General features: G+C 43.9%; 1 protein-coding gene across 1 annotated transcript in view; it reads right to left on the bottom strand.

Annotated features, from left to right (window-relative positions):
• The window catches only part of LOC146789040 (collagen alpha-6(VI) chain-like), a 748,331-nt gene that overhangs the window by 399,594 nt on the left and 322,090 nt on the right, over positions 1-26,647 (bottom strand). Inside the window, exons 5-6 of the mRNA XM_085631021.1 lie at positions 16,309-16,926; positions 8,825-9,391 (exon numbers count right to left, since the gene is read on the bottom strand). Coding sequence (XP_085487147.1) covers positions 8,825-9,391; positions 16,309-16,926 — 1,185 coding nt within the window. The remainder of the gene's footprint in view (positions 1-8,824; positions 9,392-16,308; positions 16,927-26,647) is intronic.

Here is a 26,647-nt window from a genome sequence, read left to right as displayed (position 1 = left end):
GAAAGGTGTGGGTGCTCAAAAGCCCTCTAACCATAGTTTTAAACAATTGGTAAACTCTTTACATTTTGTTTGTGTGACCTGTGGCCTTAATTTGCTTTATCAAATGGCCCTTCTATTTAGAGTAAGTCATGAAGGCACACACACTCAGAATCTTTTTTTACTCCATTAATAAACAATTCATAATGTCTTAAACAAGAGAGGCAGTACTTTCCTGGTTATATAGGTGTGTACAATTTTTTTCTTTATGCTTTGGAGTCCAGGAAGTTCATTCACTTGTCGATAGTGGGTAAAATAAAAAAAACAAAGCTGCTGCTAAGATTTAGGCCTATCTTTGTCAACGTCTTAATGTTTCTGTATCTAAAGTTCCCAAGTAACTAAGAGCAATTCTAATATGCCTTATTGCATTTATCTGACTAATCCTCAAGGCAATGCAACTGTACAGCACAAGATAACCTAACAATAATAGCCATCATCATACAATAGTCTGAGAATTTCTATATGGAGTGGGGAATAAGTTTTGGAATTTCCTCTCTTTATATCATTGATATTTCTCAGGTACTTGCCAACAGTTGCTCTTTTCCTTCTGTCACTGAATCCTACAAAGTGCAATGCAGATTTGCATAGTTGTCCTCCCGCTCTCTGTTTTTCTGCAACTTTTAGATGCTTCTGTTGGTTTAAGTAGTAGACATCCATTTTGTAAAATTAATATTGTACTTGGATGACAGTGCAACAGACTCATACTACAGATTGTCTAGACCATGTCTATTTATGAGTGAATAAAAGTTACCCTTGAAGTTGAGAGATCCAAGTTCTACTCTTAGGAGGGATGGGATCAAAGTACTGCCTTTCGACTGCCTCACAACCTTGGCTCTCCTTCAAGCTCATTCCAACAAGTTAGAAGTCCAACTGTCTTCAGTGGTGGCTAGTCAACGGGGGCAATAGATCAGTGCGCTGTCACCTGTGAGTGTTATCATACCTCCCCTGGCCTATGCTCGCATTTATAAAAAACAAATGTCTTAGCCGTGAGCCCCGGGTGTTTCTGGCAGAGGCCATTTTGACTGCTGTTTGTCGTTTGCTCCACCTAGGCTTCACTAAAGCGGCATGGTGTTGAGGCGGTGGTAGAGACCTCAGTGCAGTAGCCCGTCCAGACCTGGCTATTTCCCGACGTGACACTTCTGCAGGCTGTGTCCCGGTCCGGCCTCTATTACAGGATTTTGGATAACAGTGACGTGGGTACCCGAGGCTGCCGCTGTCCTTGCTGCTCCTGCTGTTAAGCTGCCCCCCTCGGGCTCTGGGGACCTCGCCTGCTACATTTGGATGGGAGAGCGACAGGCACTGGTGAGGTGAGCCTCTGGATTTGTGAGTACCATTTATGCTGACTACAGCATTAGAACGGAGGGGGGCCAGTTGCTGCTGCTTTATCAAACATCACACTCAATGCAGGCATTTTTGAGGCTGTTTAAGTCTTCACTGAAGGTTTGGACCCACACGGTCCCTCAGGGGGCATCAGGTGGGGCGACAGAGACATCGGAGGTGAGAGAGGCAGTGAGGAACGGTGGTGTGTGCATAGGAGTTTGGCGGTTCCTCATACTGAGCAGAAGCGGGTGTCGTTAGGACGGTGTGGCATGCTCTCAAGGAGTCCCCCCTTACACCAGATAACTTCAAAGAGCAGCAGAAGGGCGAGGACATCAGTCACACATTGACCCTGGTTGCAAATAGTGTCCCTTCACCTATTGAATTTTATTTTAGAATTCCTGACTTTTTAAAGCTTGTTACCAACATTGACAGTATCTCACCGTTGCAGACCCCGGTTAGCCTCCCTGAGGTCAAAAGCAAGCCAATAAGCAAGCTAAGACTCTTAGACCTGATAATAGCCCTGTCAATTGGGGACATTTACAGCGCAAGTCATAGTGCATTCATTTGGTCCTCATACCGCACTCCCCATTAACTCTATAGGAGCCGAAACTCATCACAGGGGGGGTGCTGCAATGTGAGAAAAGAGGTAATTCTGTAGATGGGGTAACTCTCATAAGCAATCCCTCGTCACTGTCCCATAGCAACAGCATCGGACACGGGAAGGCTATTCATGCAGCCCTGGTTTTGGTGGACGTAGACATTGATGAGCCGGCAGATTCGCTCCAGCTACAGGAGATGGAGCCGATGCTCCTTAGCCCCTTCGGTCTGCCTGAGCTGAGTTTGAGTAGGACCACCAAGAGAGAGACTATGCAGGACTATAATCACTCGCTTACTCCCTTAAAGCTGCCCCTTACGAAATTCCATTCACCTCCTGATCAAATATCCCAAGCCCATTTGGAATCGCTCCCATTGGACCAATTCAAAGAATACCTTTCAGGATCACCCCCTTTTTTATCAGAGCAAATGAAAAGAGGTGTTGATACTGATATCTCGGAGGCCGAAAGTACGCCCTAAAGAGTAGCGCACTTCCAACCAGTGGCAGAAAGCATAAGGGATGGGAAAGATGCCAGCAGTGCATTTCCAGTTTCCTTGATGGCATCCCTTTGGAACTCTCTACTATATCATCTGGACACAATTTCTTTGGCCCTCAAATGTCACTCCGGTAAAATGGAGTTGAAGGTGTATCTTCTTAACACTTTAGCTGTTCATGTTGTAGGCATTGATAACAAATGAAAGGCTTTTAATAAAATAGTACTCAGAGTGCAGGTCGAATCTGCGCCTAATTATCAAACCTGCTCGTCTTCAACTACACTTGATCTTCTTACCTCTGTTCCATCAGTTCTATCTGTCATACTGGAGGAAGTCAAAGGCACTAGACAATGGCCTGAAAACTGTCCCCCCAGGATGTGCTGTAAGGAGGAGTTTTCGGTGGAGGCACAAACGCTTGTATCGTCAGATGTGGCACTCCCTCTCAATGGCAATGGATGAGGGTGCTCAAATAGGGCCGGCCTTCAATCCGAGTGATGCACCACCTAGTTCTGGATGACAGAAAACTGCCCCAATGTCAATAGGGTTGCCAAATAACGCACATTCTGCACCTCCCACACCCCAATGGTTGACCAAAAGGGAAAGAAAACAGCAGAGGAAAGCAAGAAGGAACCAGGGCATTCGATCTAGCCACTGTAGGGCTAATACGGATAAATCTGCACAGTTAACACCTTGCTCTTCTGACCGGGCCACAACAATGGCTCTCCAGCACACCCTTAATAAAGGATATGTCATCGAAGGGAAGGCAGATCAACATGATTTTCCAGCCATCCACTGCCCCAAAAGCTACTCAGTTGCAAGCAGGGGTGGCTTGCTGCAAACAGGGTGCATTTTCCAACTTACTGGATTCATCCCAGCCTTGTCCAAACATCCAGCTTGACTCATTGACTGTATTAGGGCTTTCTCCCCTGGTGATGGCTATTGCGCCCTCCGTGTTACCTACCAGATGCGGTGACAAGCTCATCTGTCCCAGGGAGGAAGCAGCATCAATTATACAGCAAGTTGATCACCATCAGGATGGAGCAACTATACATATCCACCAACGGGACCAGTGTCACATCTCCTGCCCCAAAGAACTAGCAGCATGCTTCTTGATATCTCATGGCACAGCCGACCCAATGCCATTGCCCCTGCTTCAGGAACCGCAGCATACATTTTTTAAATGCAGACTACCCCATGAACAAGGTCCAGGTTACCCAGGCCGGAGTGAATACTTGCGTGGCAATATTGGCTGAGAGGGAGACCGATAGTAGAGTCTGCTGAAGAAACTGGTGTTGCCTCCCAGATATGCTTCTCAAGGCAATCACAGCATGCTTAACAGGAGCTCTATTCTCAAATTGATGGGCACTCTAGTGGGTTTAGATCATATAACATCTAATGACCTTGAATTTGTGAAGTTCAAGCCCCACCCCACAATGCAAGGCAGAAATATAACAGTGACATCTTGGTCCAACCAGGAAATAGTTCACCAGGTTTGGAAGCAAGGGCTAAATTGTTTGACGGGGGTATTGAGGTCGCATTTCAGACCCTTCCACTTTATGCCACCCCTTGACATCCTAACACTTTGAACCCTACTGCCACCAAAAGTTGTTTTCTCAGAGGAGCGGTTGGCCCAGAGCAGTTTAGGAATGACTATCAACCCTTGAAGGTTACCAGCGCACTTTATCCCCGGGAAATTAAACACTGAATCGAGCTTAATCAAAGCACAAGGAGAGACGATTGGCTTAGGCTAGTACTGTACTAAGACATGTTTTCACCTATTCAACAAGAGCAACAGGGGATTGTCGGAAAGAGTAGAATGGGTATGCCCTGTGGGATGTCTAAGATCAAGGGGGGGAGGGGAATTTTAATCCAACTCTTAATTCACGTGGTGCAGATCTTTCCCCCCAGGGGTCCCTAAACCTTTTCAACTGTACAACTCTGGAGTTGTCGCTCACTTCCTGGAATGTTGCTGGACTCAAGGCTAAACGTGACAATGACATGTGGGTCGACTTCAGGGAGACCTTCGCAATAGCCGGCCTGCAAGAACCTGGGTAAAAACAACATTTTGCCGAAATGGCTATAAGGCTTTTCACCTTGCTGCTACTCGAGCCTCTTCTGCTAGAACGATGGGAGGTCTGGTAATTGTCCTCTCAGTCACGATTCATACTAGAATATTCCTTTATAAAGCAGATAATCCTTTTTACCAGTTGCTTGGTCTCAAATTTAGTGTCGGCACAAGGTCGGGTATTATTAACTTTTGAACTGGACCACGGTCTGGAAATCTCTCGGTTGAGGGAGGTTAAGGATATGGCTTTGTCCAGACCAGATCTGTTTGACAATCTGCCATCCCTTTTTTCCCTCAACAAAAGGGCATTTAGGGACATGTGTTATGCAATACACAGGGCATCAAGGGGGATAAAGTCAGAACTATGCCCTCAGTTATCCTGTGTTTGGCTGACCCCTTCTGATAGCCCACAGCCATTTTTGCGATTCAGTGCCCAGAACCACCAGAATTTCCTCCTTCTGAAGTTTAGCCTCATTTTGGTTAGTCGCTTTCCCCCACTGTAAAACTGGGAGCGCGTACTTGGTATCCGCCCCTGCGATCAGATTTTTGCACAAAGCACCTTACATGTAATGTTTTTCGGCAGTTGTCATGTTGAACCTAGATCTTGTAACCTCAAAGTCCTTTTGAATAAATTGTCCTTCAACATTGCACTCAGGCACTTTTTTTCCTCCAACGTTTAGCAACTGACAAAATAATAGCAGCTGTGTATACTTACCTCTGATGAGTAACAAAGATTAGGAGGAATCTATTACCTAGCAAGGAAGACCCCCTTCAGGCCTTCTCAAAACCTATGACAACTCAGGGTTGTTGGGCCGTGCTGGACTCCATAGTGGTCTTTCCATCCCTTGCCAAGTTCTCATTATTGTAACCGTGAATAGGGCCTCTTGTTTTGGAGGGTTTCTGACTTTGAATCTGCACTTTCTACCTTAGGTTTAAGGGTAGACAAGTGATGGTCCTCTCCAAGTTTTAACACATTTTTTGTCTATTGCAACATCAGCATTTTAGTTATCTGATGCCTTAACCTCGCCTCTTAGCATAGGGCAGTGGTTTTTGTTTTGTTTTGTTGTTGTTGATGTTTTGATGTTTGAGAGTCTGGTCACATGTCTTGGGGATGTGGCCCACATACTACACCTACTTAGTTGGCCTATCCCAGCTTTTGTCTGGTTGACACCTTATTTATGTCTGGCCCACTTCCTCGCTAGAATTAATAGCTGTGTAGAGCTGGTATATTGGCAAACCTCTTAGAGAAGTCTAGACATTCGTAACTGACAATCATATTAGTAGGAGCACATAGCAGACCCTAATTGAGGTTTTTGTTCTCCTTCTTTTACTTGTAAATTGAACCTGAATATATCTTGTTTTTAACTCTGAAGTCTTGGTTTGAGCATGTCAAAGCTTAACAGTGATTTTACTTGTATCGCTTTTATGATGTATTGTTCTAGATATACCTGGATATTAATTGTAGATTTATGAATTTATTTATTTTCTTATTGCACGTTTACGGTCTATTTAATTAGATCGGATAAAGCTTATTCTGATTCTGACCCATGACCCATCTGCAGAGTTCCATGCAAAAACAAGGCAGTCTGCAGATGGATGCCTGGACTGTGCATGTTTGATGTCATAACTCTCCTATGTCTCCTCACACAGGCGCAGTCCATAGATTTAGCGGAATAGTGTTAATGCTTCAGGCAGTAAGGCATAGCTGCTGAAATGGGAATGTCATGGCACTCATCAATGAATCACCGTGACCACTTAGAATCCACTCGGAGCACAAGGCGAAGGATCCCAAGCCCTCTTCTCTCATCCTTCTGATAGGTATGGAGCTGTACGTGCCTTGTCATAAGAGTGGGTGTTCATGGGGTGGGGGTGGGAGAGTAATGGGAGTGTGAGACTGAGTGTGAGCGAGCATGAGATGGAGTGAGAATATGAGAGGGAGTGTGTGCAGGTGTAAGTGTATTCGTGTGTTTGAGAGAATATGTGTACTAGCATTTGTTTGTGTTTAAGTGTGTGTGTGATAGTGTGTGTGTGTGTTAATGTGAGAGGGAATGGGAGTGTATGTGTGTTATGATTGCAAGTGTGCTGGCATTCAGGATATAATTCTTGTCATAAAGGGTATACCAGATTGTCACTCATGGAAAAATGTAGGCCCTGGTGTATTGGAGGTAATTCCTGGCATGTAGGACACCCATGGCAAAATGATGGTGCTGGCATTTTGCAGCTATATTTTGGCATGAGAGAGTGTGGTTAGTTGTTGGCAACTATATTGACCTTGGCATACTGGGGGCGATTCTTGATATATTGTGGAGGGCACCCATGACAGAATGCTGGGCCTGGCACATTAGAGTTAATTTTTGACACAGTAGGGCACCTATGGCGTATGGGGGCATCCATAGCAAAATTCTTGCAATGGCATATTTTTAGTAACTCCTTGCATAAGGAGTCACCCAAGGCATTTGGGGAGGAGCACTATGACAAACTACTGGCCCTGACATACTGGAGATTTTCCTTGACACAAAGGTGGCGGGGGGCACCCTGTGCAAATCTGATACCAATGGGGGCAACTCCGGGGACGGTGAGGCTTCCTTGGCACACCATGAAAGTACTTGAATATTTCAAGCATGCCTTCTCTGAGCCTATGGCTTTTTAGCAAATGTATAAGAAGATTATGCTTTAAAGTATGTCCCCTGTTAGCCCTAAAAAAACCTCAAGCTTGCCTGATTTGGTCGCTCAAAAAAATTAGGTGCAAATTACTCTCCACCGCTCTCAACAATCACCAGCTGCCACTGACTATATATCCCTCCTTCGGAAGATTGTCCAGTCCCTGCAAACTGAAGAACTCTCATGGATGCTTTGGTCATTGCCTGTTTGGACTATTACAGCACAGCCTACTCTCACCTCTCAGGAAATACTCATCATTAGACTCTCAAGGAGTGTCAAAATCTGGCAACTAGAATATATCTACACTTATGGAAATTGTATCATATAATGCCAGCCCTGAAAGCTATTCACTTGTTTCCAGTTGAATTCAGGATCAAGTTCACAACATTATATGTCTTCCATAAAACATTTGTGGCACAGATCTTAGTTACTTACCTTCAGAACCTCACTCACCACTACACTCCAGCCACGAACCTGCAACCTTAATAGTTCTTTTAAGTGGCTAAGGTACAGTAGAAAATCCTTGGGGCTTCAGGGTTGGAAACTTGGGAACAGCGTCAGCCCTCATCACTGCATGGACGTTTGTTGCCTTCAGTTCAGGAAATTTCTTAAGCTATTTTCCAACCAGACCTTGCGGTGGAAGCGACAGAAGAATGGTAGCTCTACACATTATGCATGTGACCAGACTGTAACTCCCATGCTGATAGAACTGTCATGTATTTTTGTTTATGTTCCTTTCTATTTCAGTGTTCTGAACAGGACTAAGAGAAGTGTAGCACTTTTTAAAACCCTTGCATAAATAAATAAATATATAACATATCATATCACATGCATAATATAATATACTAAAGTATAACACACATGTCAGACTATACCCTGAAAACATAACACAATGTATAATTCCATAGCAAACCACACATATTATACCACACCTTACAGAATTCAACACACCACAGCACAAACGGCCACAAGACAATTTGAAAAAGTAGGATGTAATAATGCGCTAAGTGCCTGTTAGATGTTGTTTGATTGATGTTGGATGGTCCAACCATGTGTGCGGTGTAGCTGTCATGCTAGAAGAAGTGTTTTTATGTCCTTCCTCTAGAAGCCATGTTTGGTAGTTGGTGATGACAGCTTAAATACACAAATAAACAATCATTGACCATTTAAAGCGTCAGTGATGTCATACATGTGTCGATTGCCACATTACCTCCCACATCCTTGGAATTTGCATGTAACAAACCACCCTGAAAAGCATGCTGATCTGTTGATTGACTCATTCTGTTTAGGGTGCAATATCTAATCCAACATTCTCCAATTTATTACCAATTGTTTATCTTACCAACAAAATAGCATCACTCTAATAAGCACCGAAAGCTCACTCCTATGTACAGCTTTTATTTTCCAAATAGTCTAATCTGGACACAAATGGATCAAGAAAAGCATAAATAAATCAATGATCTAAAAAACGTAGCTCCATTTTTATCGTGTACTCTTAATAAAATCAGCATCTCAGGTCTGGAGGGTCAGTTCTGTTATGTGTGCTTCTTGCTAATATGGTGAAGTGATGTTGAAGGCTCATATTTTAACATTCTCGATTAAACTTAAACACATCTCTTGTGAACAGACAGAGTAAATGCTGAGGTTTCTCACCTTCTTTTGAGCAGATCTGCTGGACAATTTGATTTTTGATGTCTTTCAAAGAGTCAAAGTTCTCCACATAATGGACCCTTTCGTCTTTCCCAGCAATCTCCTGAAGTTGTGTCTTGTTGGCTTGTTTTACTCCAATTGCATACACAGAGACCTGCTCATCTCTAAGCATCTCGGCAGGCTTCTTCACACTGTCCTGTGACTCCCCATCGGTGAGTACAATCAGGTAACAGGGAACCTTGCCCCGGCGTGAGTTGGAGCCCGCTTTTATCAGCGGAAGCATGTAATTTAGGGCTTCTCCAGTCTTGGTGCCTCCTCCTAGCTGCCTGATGTTCTGAATGGCCATCTTCAAATCCTTCTTATGGGAATAAGCATTCATTTTGATTTCCAGATTGATGTAATTGGTTTCCGAAAATTGCACAGCGGCCACCCGAACTGTGCTTGGCCCAATACTAAACATGTCCACTACCTCCACCAGGAACGTCTTCATTTCTTGGAAATCCACTCCTGTGATGCTGCCGGAGCCATCGATGAGAAAGTAGATATCTGCCTGTTCGATGTCAATGCAAGCTAGATGGAAAAAGCAAGTGAGAAAGTTATATTCGTGCATGACCGGCTTATAGAGAATGACACTAACTCAACAATGAATTTTGGAGTCAAACAGAAGAAAATGAAAGAACATTGGAAGAGCACATACGTGGTCTATAATCTACTGAATCAGGTGAAAGATTATTTTGGTTGGAAGAGAAACCAGAGTATAATCCACTGATTAATGCATTTTCAAACACACACACCAAGGGTCACTGTATATTCCAACACCCTCAATGCGTTTACATTGATAGTATGATCACTCATGTAATTAAAGGTTACTTATCAGTGCCTCTGTTTTGTACCAATTAGAGACACTGTTGTAGCTCTGAAAGCCCACTCATTCACACCTCTTATGTAGTTCAAATATCACTCATTTAACCCTTCAAGGTTTAGTCGGTGCCAAATATGTCACCACCATTGTCAGATCCAAATTGTTGAAGGTCACCGCACACAACCTAAAAATTAGCATTATGTTTCAAATAATGGCCAGGTGGGTCCAGGTCAACAGCTTGAATGTAAAAATACTGCTATTGCTAGCGTCGATTTTGTTACCAAAACTGGTCTGGGTATCCCAAAAAGTGCCCTTATCCTTCTAACTTTTTCATATCTTATTTTGCTCCCTATGCTTTTAGCCGATGCCTACCTGCCATTTTCCTTTTTTAATTTTGTAAACAATCAATTTCTTTCCACCATCAGTCAGGGAATAGAAAGATGGAACAGACATATGTGCACTGTTGTTTAAGCGTGTACATTGAAAGGACACTATTTACGAGCCCCAATTTCTCCAAGCCAACAGTCCTACATCACAGTTTACAGGGCGCCTCCATTAGGAGCAGGATTTTATTCAAGCACCTTTAACAACCACCAGCGTGCGCTTCTGAATTGTTTATGGTGCTTTGTTTCAGACTTCCCGGTCCTCCAGTTCTTACACTCAATGTGGTGGTTACAGAATGAGGAGGCCTGGATATGCAACCCAACTGTGGAAAAGGATACGCAGAATCTCTGGCCCAGCTTACTTTACTAACAATTTGAACAAGGTTCGCATCAAAAAGTGATGCAAACCTGGTGCAGAGTGATGTGGTGAGATCTATTTTCCAAGAGAAATTATGTTCTGCATTGTGAAGTTGCAAGAATGTAAAGGAAAGTAGCGGTATATGGTACTTTGCGATACTTTGCATCAAGAAGCCCTACCATGGGTCATACATGGGTGTTCCAATGCCACACCCACAGGTTTTGATGATTTGATTTTGATTTGTATTGAACATTTGTATAGTACACGAATGCCCGAGAGCATCAGAAGGTTGTCGAAGAGGAAAATAGTGAGAAATTTTAGTTGGCGAAGAGCCAGGATTTTAACGATTCTCTGAAAGATGAAAGCGTTGAACTGTTCTTTATGTCAGCCGGAAGCAAGTTCCATGTGTTAACCGTCCCCAAAATGAAACTTCTTCCACCCCAACGAGCTTTCTTAAATCTGGGGGTCTATAGAAGATTGAGGACCTTAGGTTTTTAGAGTGCGCGTACCAAGTCAAATGACTTTTCAAATATTGAGGGCCGGCACCGTGCAGTGCCTTACATGCTAAAAATTGAGATGTAAATTTGATCCTTTTTCCGACTGGGAACCAGTGCAATGTTCTCAAACCGTGGGAGACTGGCTGAGATCTGGGGATATCCAGCAGCAATCTGGCTGCCGCATTTTGGAGTCGCTGTAACTTTTTTTTTGTAAGTATTGTGTTTGAATAATCATGTACAGAGCATTTCCATAATCCAGTCTGGACAAGGCTAATGCTGTCACAAGTGTTTTTAAGGTGTCTGGAGGTATGAAAAGAAGGATGTTTCTGATTATATTTAAAATGAAAAAAAATGTAGAGGCAAGAGGACTAATCTGATTTTTAAAGGTTAGATTATTGTCAATGATAAACCTTCTTTACTGGGACTGGAAAGTCTCCCAGACTAGATGGCCACCATCTAAGAGACCAAAAGGAGGTTTCTGAACCCAGCATGAGAACCTCTGTTTTTCTGCCGTTAAGTTTTAAACAGTTGGAGCTCATCCACTGATTTACCTGGGACATACACCTATTGAATTGATCAGCAGTTTCATCCATATTGCTAGAGACTGGCACTACTAACTGAGTATCATCGGCATAAGATACGACTGAGAAGCTGAACTCCCTAATAACTTTAGCCAGAGGGATAAGATAAAGATTAAACAAAGTGGGGCTTAGAGACAAGCCCTGTGGTACCCCACATGGAAGTCTGAATTGGTCAGATGAAAAAGCTACCATCTTCTACTGTTTGAACTCTCTTCGATAAGAATGATTTAACCAGTTTAAGAGCAGTGCCTCTTGTCCCTAGATCTGGTAACATGTTGGCCAGTACTTCATGATTCACGGTATCGAATGCTGCCGATAGATCCAACAGAATCAGGGCGGCTTTACCTCCGGATCCAAAATTTATCTTAGCTCTTCGACAGCCAAGACTAATGCCTTCTCTATGCTATGCCCCTTCCGGAATCTGTATTGAGATGGATCTAAAAGTTCCTTTGAAGAGATGAACGACGTAAGTTGTATAGTTAACACCGACAAAACGGAGGTGATGGAATTAGGTTCGGGCCGTCCCCTGTGGAATAAGTCCTGGTGGCTGACTGAGGCTGGAGAATGTCCACGCCCTGTCCCCAAAGTCAAGAACCTTGGGATCATCTTTGATGACCAATTGAATTTCTCTGCCCAGGTAGATAGTCTCACCTCTTCCTGTTTTTTTCTACTGAAAACCTTCAGACAAATCTTTCCGTTCATCTCACAGGAGCTGCAAAAGACGGTGATGGAGGCACTTTTCTTGTCTAAGCTGGACTATTGCAATGCCCTATGTTTGGGCACTGACAAGTCCCAGATGAGAAAACTGCAATCCCTACAGAACGCTGCAGCAAGACTACTTCTGGACATACCCAAAGGACAGTCAACTTCGGCAGGAATTGAATCACTACATTGGCTCCCTATCAAACAACGGGTGGAATTTAAGGCTCTATGCCTTGTGCATAGGGCACTGTACGGTGGCGGTGCTGAGGACATCCAAATACTGTTCCCACCCTATATTCCCCCACGTGCCCTGAGATCTGCTAGTCTGGGTCTTATTAGGACCACAAAGATCAGACGGGCAAGATGGGGGGGCAGGGCGATATCACAATGTGCTGCAAAGTTATGGAATAAAATGCCTACGGCCATGAAACTTCAACCCAATTTGCAGCTTTTTAGGAAGGGTTTGAAAACATGGCTGTTTACTTCCGCATAGGTCCTCGGTTAATACAGTGAGTCGATCCTGTTCACACACCCTAGCGCCAAGACGCCACGGCAATCAAACGCTCTATAAACATATAAACATAAACATAAACATTTCTCCAACACCCTTTCCAGGAAGGGTAGTCTAGAGATTGGTCTATAGCTACTGGGATCAGCTGGATCTAAATTGTTTTTTTTCAAGAGAGGGAGAATCAAGGCTATTTTCCAAACATCAGAAAAAAAAACTGAGCTGATGATCTCTTTAAATACCGCCCCCAGTTGTTCACTGATAATTTCAGGAACAAGGTGCAGTATTTTTGGGGGGCAAGGATCAGATGGAGCCCCAGATATGGATGTCCTTACCATCTGAGTGATCTGTTCTGTGATGGGTGAAGAAAAGGAAACAAACAAATTAGATGGGGAGGATGTTGTGTCTACTGGATGATTTCCATTTGGTGTTAGATTACTGTCCCTGAAGGACTTATAAACTGCCTCCACTTTGTCCTTGAAAAAACGTGCTAGGGAGTTACACAATTCAGCACTGCTATCGATGTTGGGGGCTCTGGTAGTTCGGCTAGGCTTTTTACTGTCATGAAGAGTTCTTTGCTAGAATTCTTCGCCAGCAGAATTCTTACCGAGAAGTACTTGCTTTTCTCTTCCATTATTAATATTTTACAATCTGAAAGTGATTGTGCATATTTTGTTTTTTCTGATGAGTCATAATTTGCTCTCCACTGCATCTCCTTCCTTCTGCAGATTTGATTCTGAGCTCTCAGTTTATCAGTGAACCAAGGTTCTGAGGGATTTTTCCGCTTAGTGGAAAAAGTCCTTTCAGGAGCTAGTGGATCAACCGCAACCTTGATCCAGGAAGAAAACCTATAAGCTGCAGTGTTTGAATCTGTGATCAGGTCGGACTTTGATCTGGTTAAGGACAGATTTAATGCAAGGGGGTCAATGTTCCTCCAGTCCCGATTTTTGGTTACTGTAGGAGGGTTATGAAGTCTCGAGGAGTGCTGGGAAGTACTCACTGTGAACATTATTGCCTTATAGTCTTATCAGAGAATAGGCAGCACTTGTGAGAACTTCATAAATAGATTTGATGTAAATATACCATTTAAACTATGTCCTGCAACATGGGTAGAGTGCTCGACTATCTGTCTCAGGGAAAAACTGGCCATAGTATCGATTAGCGAGGCTGTGTTACTGTCCTCCAGCTTTTCCAAATGATAGTTGAAATCACCCAACACAGAGAAATCAGCTGCATCGATTCTGGATTCAATAAAAGGACTAATGCAATTCAAAAAGTATTTCTTGGGCCTGGGGGCCTATATACTAAATGGCCTTTAAAAGTATAGTTTTTGCTTAACGTGATCCGGAACAATAGAACTTCACAGTCAGGACTACTTCCAGCTACGGAACCAGAAACTGACAGGTTCTCTCTGAAGATGATTGCTATAGTTTTTGTACTTATAGTGTCCCCTTCAGTACAAAACCTATGCTAGACAGAACACACCCACTTGTACTGTGGGGCAAAGGTGTGTACATTGGGGATTGAAAGCGTGTGGGTGTAGTTTTATGAATAAAATAATAGCTTATCATAGGTTGCTTTGGCTTTCATGGCTAGGTCTCAATAGACCACCTTAACAGAATGTTTGCCGCACTTTAGAAATAAGTGCACGTTTATTTTGCTGTGCACGAGCTAAGCTCGTTCATGCGTTTGTTGTCTTTCAGAAAATCATTTTAATCCGGATGTAATCATTTTCTCTGTATGTTGAACTTGTTAAATTACAATTTTGTAGCTTCCTTTGAGTAGAATAAAAAGTACTAACTAACAAGGTCATGTCCATAGTTACTAAGGTGCAGAAGAAGCAGGGTCTGGTGGCTTAGTGAACTAATACGTCCACTGTAGCTGGGCTGTCTATGACTTTATGGTCACAGCTCAAAATCTTGGCGGGTCCACTCAGCCTTTCCTCCTCCTGTGGTCGATAAAATGAGCACCATTGAGTTGGATAACAATAAACATCTGTTATTCAGAGCCAAGATACCCACGGGTAAACGTGCGCTTTTCAAATACATGTTATGTTATTGTGCAATGTTCCATTTCTTGTTTATTTCCTCTCTAGAGTTAGATTATGTATTTCATTAACCAATAAAACTCATTTAGATGTAGGCAATGCCTTTAGTGTTTGTGAACTAATAATTTGATTGGTTGGTATGCAAAAAAAAGATATTAGTACAGCCCCCTTATGTAAAGTTATGCTATGAATTTGTGTGCTTCTATTGTACTGCTCTGAGAAACCTTTTTGTTGAGATCCCATGTATTTTACGTTATTTTATCAAATTCATAATTAAGTGATCTAGGTGATACTTTTAATCCCAATGAAAATCCTGCAAACATACGGAGCCTCATGCCTGCAACCAAAAAGATTAGATAAAAACGCAAATTAAAAAATTACATACATAAAAATGTCAATGAGAATCTGGACCAAGTAGAGGGGAGAAATGGAAGAGGTGAGAAAAGTGATTTCTGATTGAGTGTTTGTTTTTAATTTGTGTTCTCATTATACTTTTTAGTTGGAAGGCTTTAAACCCTAACGTGAGGGACAAACCAAGGAAACAGGATCTTCCCCAAAAATACAAGGAGTGAAGTAATTGGCCAATCTGTAATGTCTGCAGAAGTTAAACAGATTCTTAGTAGAGGACCTCAGTGTAAAGATGTCGGGGCCCACAGAGAGAGTGACTTGGTATCTGGATCTGGCCCAGGGCACATGTGCCCGGCCCCTTTTATTGGCAGGGTCACATGTACTGTGTCCTGTGACACCTCTGATGGATGGGTGTGGGGTAAGTGTAGAAGCCAGCCCTCTAGGAGTGGCTGGTAAAGGCAGACACACAGAAACACTAGAACAGTGACCAGCCGGTCACTACACTTAGGAGAAAAGTGGGACAAAGAAAGAGAAGAGTGATGGAACAGAGCTCCCATTTTGCGATAAATATACTAGAGATACCGTGAGAAGTGGATTGGGGAAAAGGTAGCAGGCTCTATAAGGGTGAATCTGGGCATTATGTAGGATAGGGTCGGATGGAGATTGTAAGGGGTAGAGTCAGAGAGTGGTATGGAGGAATGGCAGTGGCAGTGTGCTACCATTTCGGAAGAATCCCACTGGGTGTGCGGCAAAAAGTAGATGGCTGCAAGGAAGGCAATAAAAACTAAGTAAGAGCGATAGGACGATGACAAGAGGTATGATGTGGGCCTGGAGCAGAAGAAGAGAGCAAAGGATGTGTGGTGATGCCCCACTGTTTTGAAGGTTTTAAAGTATTGTAAAAAGAGGGCTTCAGGTTTAGCAGGTCTAGCGCACAGAGCGAGGGAAAATGTTTAAAAATAAAAACGATTAAAAGAATATGAAAATAGAAATAATGTTCATAGTGAACAAGATTAAACAAAATCTATGAGAAAAAAATAGTTTTCGAATTTATGGAAATGCAAATGTATATATTCAAAGGTATTCACATCCCAATGAAAAGGATTAGCATTTTTAACTCATTGATTCCAATTCATTCTTTTCAGTCAATCTTTTCTCACATTTGTTTTAAAATCACGACTGTGCTCAATAGCTTGGGTCCTACCTGTTTGGACTGTCTCTGTTCTCCCTGCATGTGATAAGGTCTTCAGCTGCACTTCATTCAAAATCTTCTTCCAAAATATCTGGGAAAGATCCGTCAGATTTGAAAACAACTTCATATCAGAAATGTACTGTTCTGGTGGGTATGATGCCATTTGAGCCAGCTGGGTATGATTTGCATCTTGTACTCCAATGACAAAGAAGGACACGCCATCTCGCCTGAGATGTTGGGCTGCTTCAATAACACTGTCCTTCGAAGGCCGATGGGTGATCAAGATGGCGATCTGCTGGGTGCCGTGGTTCTTCCTGCTCCCCTTCGATTCACTGAATACTTCTAAATGGGTGAAATTGATGGCCGCTCCGGTGTGTGCTACGCCATAGCTCGTCGAAAGGGTCTGCAGTAGTCTTAGAACATCATCTTTTTCTGTATTTTCTCCCAGTGAAGTAATCACTTTGGGCACATTGCTGTACATCACCAGACCAATTCTCACACATCTTTCCTTGACGTCAAGGGCATAGATGGTTTCATTCAAAAATCCTTGCACAAGTTTGAAGTTTTCAGTATCATCGACGGATTCATCAACCATGAACACGATGTCAGCCAGTGCAGGCGGGTAACAATCTAGAAAATAATTTACAAAATTAAATCAATCAAATTCTTCATTTACTGGAAAATTCACTCATGGACAGCAGTGATACAGTAATGAAAATTATCAGACGATGAGTAGGCCTCTCGTACAATATTAAATCTGTTAAAGATTAATTACATTATTGGTTTCTGCTCTCCTGCATAACCCCCGCTGCAATGAGGAATTCTAAGGAAGGGAAATAGAAATATTGAATAAGTATTTTCCCTTTTTTTCCAAACTTTTTTGACTAAAAATACAGTAGTAAGCAACAGCACTATGAATCTCTATAGCCATCCCTTCTCAATGTCTTCCTACCCTAATATCCTTTTTCTAACCTCTTAAATGATCCGTTTGTTGATTGGCTGGTCTTTCGGAAAAGTTACAGGCAATATTTGACTTCTTAAATGTGCTTGCCATTACCACAGCTCTGGATACGACATGTGCAAATCATAAAAGGAAACTCCTGAATCCATATTTCATTCCATACATTAAATCCTCTTAGTGGTAAATTCATTACATATTTATGATTTTTGGCACTGCTCATTAATTACACCTTTTCGTCTCTATATAATAGCTCTTATCCATGCACAATCTGCAAAACGGGTTTTTGTAAGTGTTCCTGACGCAAGGTAATTTATATAATATTAATAAAAATATCAATATGGGTTAAAGAGTAAAAATGTTTGTATAAAACATGTGAGCATGCACTCCCCGTATTAACAAACGGTTTCCAATTTCCTTATGAATGTTGAGTTTTGATGTGCCCAGTCACCTGTAATAACGAAATGACGTAGCTGCTCAACTGTAATAATTTATTACGACTGATTTGTGATTTCCTAATATCTCATTCCCAAGCCAGCAGCAAATGAAAGAACATTAGCACAGCTGCAGTTCATGCTATGAAAAAGATAATGACTTTCCATTCTTCTGATCTGTTTTTCATCTACTGTGATCAGCACAAAGGAGATAGTTATGAAAACTTTATTTTTGCATGTTTTACATTATTACATGAAAGACTGAATCTCTTGCATGTTTCTACAAATTCTGAGCCACAGCATTTTTTATCAATCAGACTTACGCATTAAACTTCTTATATATTTTTGCAACAAATTACTGACTGCTTTTAGTGTGTTTAATTTGCCTCTACAGATTGTGCTTTTGCCTCCTGCCTGCAACCATACTCTCGGTTTCATATGAAAGAGCAAGACACCAAGCATTTAACTGGTTTGCATGAAAGGAATACATGCTTTCTGCCATTAGAAAGGTATTCTGATGAGCCACCTTGGAGTTCCAGAACCTTGTAAAGAAGGAATTTCTTTGTGTCTTGCAATATCCTTATGAGTACATCAGTGGGACTGGGTACTAGCTCCCATATATACAGATGAGAGACAGAAGAAGGAATATGAGGCTCCAGTTTACTACCACAGTGGTTTAGATGCCAGCAGAGGTGTTCTCCTGGAGGTGCCTTTTTTTAAAGCTATTTATTTATTTCTAAAGCATAAAATTAATTGAGAGCGATCTTCGCTTCAGGAGTGCAGAGTTGTAAAACAAGAGAACTTGAGCTAAGCGAAGTATTTCAGCTTCTTCTTGAAGTGTCCCTGATTTTACAGGTGGCTTAACTCCAAATAGATTTTGTCCCAGAGCTGGCGACCTAGAACTATGAAGAACCTCTTCCAGAGCTGGCCTATTTGAAGCATGACATTTTGGTAATGCATTATTCTTTTTACCATGTGATCTCCCTTATATGGAGTCACCAGGGACGGGTCATAGTTAGTCTGCAGATGCCCATTGACTGCATTCTGGGGAATGAGTCGCCCCCAGTGTCAGGAGAACTTGAAAGGGCATCCGCCACAGGGGCCCTGACAGTTCAGTTGTCTGGGGGTAGCACTCCCAAACGGAGGGTACAAAACCCCAGATGAAGGGTCAGAGGAGAAAGGACTCACCCCTGACTTCTGCCTAGCCCGAGGATACAGACTCTCAATTAAACTGCCAGTTTCAGGATACCACCCCGTAACTGCTGGGAGGTGGAGTGGAAAAAAGGATGTAATGCACCTGGGGCTATTGCCCCCCCATCTGAGAAACCACAGAGGACAGAGACCCCTGGGTGGCTTGGGGCCATGGCTTTTTACACTGACAGCTGTCAGTGGCCTCTGTTCGTTTTTGTCCTTATGGACAGAGTTTTCCCTGGGTGGTGGACATAAATCAGAGTCAAAGGGTGGAATGGGCCACAACACTGTGTTGGCCATGGTGGTACTGTGTACCAACTGGGATGCATCTGTGATCAAATTAAGGTTAGACGCTGCACAAATGGGTCCACGGGTATGTAGAAGGATTCCCCATGGGTTAGCTTAGGGGCCCTAGAGAGTATGGAAAGAGGGATCCAGCTGGGTTCTGAGAGGCATAAAACATGCATGTACCCCTGAAGTAGTGGGCCATTGTCCATGTTCTATCTCTCTAAACATGGAAGTCCATCAAGGTAATGATTAGGCTACCTTGTCTTTAGGCTGGAGGAGGATCGTGTTGGAAAATGGCCCCCTCTGAAGGGTCACCCCAAACCTTTTGCCTTCTTCCTCCTATTTTTCTGACCTTCTTTTTGTTGGCCTTAGGACTCTGGGCACTTTACGACTGCTAACCAGTGCAAACGTGCATGTGCTTCTCCCCTGAACATGGTAACATTGGTGTATACACAATTGACATATTTAGTTTACTTGAAAGTCCCTTGTAAATTGGTATACCATATGCCCATGGCCTGTAACCTAAATGCTACTAGTGGGCCTTAAGCTCTTATTGTGCCACCCATACAAGTAGCCTTTCAAACCTGTCTCAGGTCTGCCATTGCAGGGCCTGTGTGTGCAGTTCACCTTTATGCTGTAATTCCAGATCAGAAAGGAGTAGTTACTGCATGTTTTATATCTTTGGAATGGTAATGAAAAATTCTCTTTATTGGTAAAGTTGTTTTTGACCTTACTATTTTAGAAAGGCCACTTTTAGAAAGTGGGTATTTCTCTCTTCTTACTGCTGTGTGTGCCTTGCAGCCTGTCTCCAATACATGTCTGGGCATTTCCTCTAGACAGCCACAAACGGTGTTCGTGACAGAGCACTCCTCTGCATTCATCTGCATTCTGATAGCTCTTCCTGGGCAGGGAGAGGGGTGAGCTAATGCACTTGAATAGGCAGTGTCCTGTTTCCTACACAAAGGGTTAATTACCCCCTACTGATAGTCTGGAGCCAATGCTGGGAAAAAGGACCTGTGCACTTCAAGGGCCTGCTTTGAAGTCACCCCACTTCAAAGACACAACTGGGTATAAGTACTGGGCCTCTGACCCTACTAAAGACAGAACACTGCTGGACCTGTGAAGAACTCTGCCAGGAGTAAAGACTGCTGTGCTGCAAACATTGCCACTTTGCTTGACTGCTGCTCTGGAAGAAATGCTTTTCTGCTTTGCTGTGCTGCCATGCTGCCTGCTGAGCTCTACCCTGCTGAGGACAAGGACTGGACCCATCTCACTTGAACCTAGAGTGACCCCAAGGGATTGCTGGCTTGCCTCCTGTTGTGAATTCTCAGGGCCATCAAAGACTTCCTTTAACCCTTCAACAGTACCTGGGCTCTGCCATCTGTGATTTCTACCTTGACAAGTTGTGTGAATCCAGTCCTGGGCACTTAAATTGCGACTTCTGGTGTACAGAACCATCAAAATCGACGAAGTGATGACTTTGCACCGATCCAAACTAATGCATTGCCCTTCGACGCCAACGCAGGAACTGATTGATAACATCGCTTTGACGGACTGTGCGGCTCAATAACAATGGCCAGTGCGGCTCAATGACAATACATTGCCTGCATCGTAAAGGGGGTCGTTGATGAAGCCTTCATCGTTTGCGCGGATCGAGACTGATGCATCGAGTCTTCAAAGTCAACACTTCCACCATCCAAGGTATTTTTTCAGCAGGACCTTCATGAGTCCTGTAGCCGGACTGCCCTCCATCATGGTCATTCTGAACTTTGAAATTACCCCCGTCCAGCAGGACCCCAAGTAACCCATAAGCGCTAATTGCTTATAAGCACTATATTTTGATTTAACCTTTAAAAATTCATAACTCCGGTTCTACTTTTTGGATTTTTGTCATTTTGGTCTTATTTTACTCATACACATATAACCTATTTCTCTAACCCTGTGTTGCTGAGTATGTGTGTGTTTCACAAATACTTTACACATTGCCTCTTTAGATAAGCTTGACTGCTCTGTACCAAGCTACCTGAGGGTGCACACAGGTTTTTTTTTAGTGTGTATCTAGCTCACCCTGACTAGAGTGGTGAGTCCTGCTTGTACAGGGTACATACTCTGACAACCAGAAACCCCAGTTTTTACATTTGTGGATTGGTCAGTTTCATAGATTTCACACATGTTATACGAAGTTACTGATTATTGTCAAGACCTGTTTCAGGTAGAAACGTATCACTTCTTGTGTAGTTAGATCTGGTGGGATCTTATGCATTTAATGCATACAACTATTATGGAATCACCACTGGGGGGGAGGTTAGAATTATGACCTAACCAGGTTTTTAGTTTCGCTATTGTAGCGTGATCCCTAGCCCAGTAGCATGCAGATGACCACGCCATACACGGAGCTCTGTAGTGCATGTCTTTATTCTTCAGAGTGGTACCGTTAACTCACTGTACCCATTGTGGCATGAACTTTATTAACCACGCCCAGAAACACCCAAACGATTATGTCTATTAAGTTCTATGGAAACCATCAGGGACCAGAAGGGTTCGCTATACATATTTACAAGACACAACATCTCCCCTCTGTTAAATAAAAAGTACAGATATAACACCTATATGTCATAATTCCTCAATGATCTGTTGAGGTGCTTGAAGCAGTCTTCCAGATCTAGTCATGTGAGGTTCACGAAGCGGAGGAGTATGGCCTGCCTCAGGCACCGGGGGCGCAGCGGTAGGCGTAGGAGGCAAGCTCTCCAGACTCTAGAAAGGTCTCACTTATGAAATGTGGAGCTGATAAACATAGAGGGAGGTGCTTGAAGTGTGATGAATGTCTTGTTATGGACTTTCCAGGACGTTGAGCGGTCACCATGTGACAAAAATTGTGGTTGCTGCTTGAGTAGGGTTTCACCCCTCTCAACCAATAACCCACTTTCCTACATTAGTACTCAGCAGTGAGATTTTAAACTTGCTTGTGCAGTGCCATAAAGCAAATTTGCGTAACACTAAAATCACAGATAACTAATTTGATACAATTTTGAGTTCATTTTAACATTTCCTTGATTGCCTCATTTGCTTTTTCTACATTCACCCTCATTCTGCCTGACTGTCTGTGCCTGTGGATACACCTGCAAAGATGGAGTTTGAGCTTGAGAATATGGATAGCTACACTATGGTTCAGCTTAAAGAGTTCTGTAAGGAGAGGGGCCTTCCAGCCAAGAGAAACACCAGGAAGCATGAGCTCCAATGTCTCTGAGGGCCTGGGAGTAAGTTCATCAGTCACTGACAGCACCAGTGGACCAGGAGGGGGACGATGATGTGGAGGAGCAAAAGGAGGACTTGGGCACAAGTCTTGAGTTGCAGCACCCGTAAGGGAAAGGGGCAACATGCCCACATGATTAGTGCCTCCTCCCAGGCCAGGGAGCAGTATGTCTTCCAATGGCATGTGTCAGAGGAGCTTGAGGATAGGAAGGCTGAGGGAGAGCTCAAGATGCAGATGGCCAAACTGAAATTAGAGGAGAGGAGAGCTGAGAAGAAATTGCTTCTGCCTCATTCAGTGACCGTGAAGGAGCAAAAACTCAAGGCAAAGCAAAAGGATTCTAACAGTAAAGGTGCCAGCGATAACCACAGATCCAATGGAGATAAAAAGGTTCACATTCCTAAAGATTTGGTGTCTACTTATGTGGTGGGGGTGATATCGACAAGTGGTTCTCAGCCTATGAGGTTGCCTTAGGGATGCACAGGATGTCAGAGGAGTATTGGGGGTGGGAATTCACTGGGGTGAATTTTACAGGAGTAGCCAATGGTGTTTCAGAGGTAAGTAGCCCCCGGGAACAGATGACAGACTAAGCCATGATGTCCCTTATCTTGGGAATAGACTCAGAGAGTGAGCTTGTAACTTCCACCAGGTGAAGGTGAATGGGATCTCTGTCACTGATTTGAGGAATACTGAGGCTAGCCAGACCATGGAAGTGGAAAGGCTGGTTTCGCCAGAGCAGTACACCAGCCAGGTATGCAGGGTAACTCAGGTCCAGGTGCAGGACTTTTTCCATCCCATGGCCCTGGTTCCCTGGAGTGGGGTGGGGAGGCGGCCCAGAGGAGGGTCATAGTCAGTCCCCAGATGCCCATAGATGGCAATCTAAGGAATGAGTTGCCCCCGGCGTAAGGAGAGCTGGGAGGGGCAGTTGCCCAGGGCACTCTGACAGTTCAGTCTTCTGGCTGTACTACTCCCAAGCGGAGGGTACGGCAGCCCAGCTGGAGGGACAGGGAAAAGGGGGGGTCCCTTGTTTAGCCTCGGGTACAGACCCTGGGCTGAAAAGCCAATCCCATAATACTACCCAGGGACAAGTGGGAGGTAGAGTAGAAGTAGAGTGCTTAACACCCGGTGCTGCAGCCCCCCACTCTGACAAGCCTCAAAGATCAGCAAACCCTCAGGAGCCCATATGGAACTACTTGCCATCTCAAAGGCTGGAAGAGAGGCGTACCCAATGTCTCTGCTTTGAGCTTCCACCTGGCAGTGAATGGTCTGGGGCCTGGCTCTTCACATTGACAGCTGCTTTCCTTATGGGCAGTGTTTTCCTTGGCTTGGAGACAGAAGTCTGGTGCAAGGGAGGGAAGGAGCCACATCACATTGTTGGCCAGGGGTCGGTCCAATGGCTCAGGGGAGTGCAGACAGAGGGATCCTCCTGAGTTTAGGGAGGCATACAACAGTCAAGTACCCTTGCATAACAGGGCCTTCGTCCATGTTCTGTCGCCTAAGCAGGTAAACCTATCAAGGTATTGATTAGTCTACTCTGGCTTTTGGCTAGAGGTGGGCCGTGTGGGCCTTGCCCTCTCTGCAGGGTCATCCCCAAGCTTTTTGTCTTCACCCTCCTGTTTTCTGTACCCACTTTGGTAGACTTTTACGACTTTGTGCACTTACTTCTGCTAACCAGTGCCAACGTGCTTGTGCTCTCTGCTTTTAACATGATAAAGTTGGCTTACACCCAAATGGAACATTTAATTTACTTGTAAGCCCCTAGTAAACTGGCACTGCAGATACCCAGGGCCTGTAAATTACATGCTACTATTGAGCCTGCTGGGCTGATTGTGCCGCCCATTTAAGTAACCTTTGAAAGCAAAGCATGTCCCAGGCCTGCCTTTGCAGCCTGTGTGTGAGCAGTTTTCAAGTGCCATTTCAACCTGGCAAATAAACGTTTTTTCAGCCCTAAACCTTTGTTTTTAATACATATAAATCACCCCTAGGGTAGGCCCTTAACAACCCATAGGGCACGCTGCATTGTATTTAAAGCTGGACATGCACATTTACGTTTTGCATGTCCTCATTGTGAAAAACTCTCAAATTTGATTTTTAATATTGCATGACCTACCTCTCTCATAGGATAACATTGGGTTACCTTATAACATTTAATAAATGATAACATTTCATTGGGAGCAGGTATAAATATAGAAATTGGGGACTACAGAATGGTTATTTGGAAATTTATTTAATGGCAAATTCGATTTTAAGTCACAATTAAGTGACTTTTAAAAAGTTAGAATTTTCTTGTCTCAACCATTTGGTGACTGCAGCCTGTATCCTAGGTCACATGACTAGGTGCAGCTGGCAGTTGGTGTTTGTGTATTACTCCTTGACAGTGAGACAAAGGGGGATACGTTTTGGCAGGATGGGACATTTCTGACTTAATTAGGCGGAGGATCTGTCCCCTACCACATTCACACATCGATCAATCAATCAATCAATCAATCAATCAATCAATCAATCAATCAATCAATCAATCAGGGGTTTATAAAGTGCGCTACTCACCCATGAGGGTCTCAAGGCGCTAGGAGGGAGGAGCAGCTCTGGATCAGTCGAAAAGCCAGGTCTTGATGTCCTTCCTGAACATGTGCAGGGTCGGGGACCATCTGATGTTCACAGGGAGCTCGTTCCAGGTCTTGGCTGCGATGTAGGAGGAGGCTCTCCCGCCAGTTCTGTCTTTGCGGATGCGGGGGACCTCTGCCAGGGCGAGGTCGGCGGAGCAGAGGTTCCTCTTGGGTGCATCACAAGACTATGCTTCAGAACACTCACAAAGGGTTGCACACTAGTCATTGTTGCCCCCAGACAAGCTAGGTCCAGGGCAGGGTGGCAGGAAATTCCAGACACCTCTGTAGGGGGAGGACTCTAGAAGCTTCTCCCACTTCAAAGTGGGCACCAGGTATAAGTAGTGGACCCTCAAACGCAACTCATCAGATCACTTCTGGATCTGTGGAAGACTCAGAAGGACTGCTGTGCTGCTGTGCTGCAAGAAGGGCTGCTACTCTGCTGCCATGCTGCCTGCATGAGAAGGACTGAACCTCCAACTGCTAGTTGGCTGGCCTCCTGATCAGAGGCTCAGGGACGGAAAAGGCTCCAACCACCTTCAACTCGGCACCTGAATTCTGCTTGCTGTGAGTCCTCACCCCCCAAGTGGTGTCCTTCCAGGCCTGAACCCTTGGAAGTGGGCCTGGAAGTGCTCTGCCAGCCCAATTGTGGTCTTCAGCCGAACTGACTTAGTGTGATGCGTTTCCTGCAGTTCTACAACAGAACCAATTCTGTGAAACACATCTCCAATGCAGGACCTCACAGCTCATTGGAACTGTCGCTGCATGAGGCATCTCTGATGCAGGACCACACATCGCATTCCCGCAGCTCCTTGGAACCACGGCTGCGCAACGTATTCTCTATGGAGGACTGCTCACTGCTCCACAATCAGGATTGAAGGTATTTTGTTCAGCATGCCTAACTTGGTCCCTGTATCCAGCACGCACTCCATCAAGGTTGGGCTGAACTTGTGACTACATAACCATAGTTAATAATAATAATAATACACATTTGTAAAGCGCAAACAATCACCTGTAAGGGTCTCTAGGTGCTGGGGCCATCGGGAAGATTAAGCAAGCTATTGCCCAGAGTCACATGGTGCTGGGCTAATCTGCCGCCGGCAGATCGAACCGTGATCCCCAGATTCCGGCGTCAGTCGCACTGGCCGCGGTGCCACCCCCCGCAAAGTTGGTACTTTGTGCTTTAAAGCACTATTTTTGCTTAAATATTTAAAACTGTGTAACTCATGTTCTACTAGCTTGAATTTTGCCATTTTGGTGTCAAATAATTTCTTAAATATTACTTACTTGTGAGAGATTTGTCTTGTGGTGTGCTTTCACGGTATTGTGTGATATATATATACTTTACACATTGCCTCTGAGTGAAGTCTGACCGCTCTTGTGCCAAGCTACCAGAGCGTTGAGCACAGGTTAATTGGGGGTTGCTTGTGTTTCACCATGACAAGAATTGTGGTTGCTGCTTCAATAAGGTTTGACCCCCTCCACCAGTAACCCAATTTCCTAAAAGAGGCTACACCGCTCACTACCACCAAGGCTACCTCCAAGGGCTCTCCTGAGAATGATTATAGCACGAATACTGAATTGTTATGACTGTAATACTGTTTTGTGGTTGTCCACGGAAAGAGGT

This window comes from Triturus cristatus, chromosome 10 (assembly GCF_964204655.1).
Source record: "Triturus cristatus chromosome 10, aTriCri1.1, whole genome shotgun sequence".
Lineage (NCBI taxonomy): Eukaryota > Metazoa > Chordata > Amphibia > Caudata > Salamandridae > Triturus > Triturus cristatus.
Note: the sequence above shows the minus strand (reverse complement) of the source record. Positions and strands in the feature narration are given on the sequence as shown.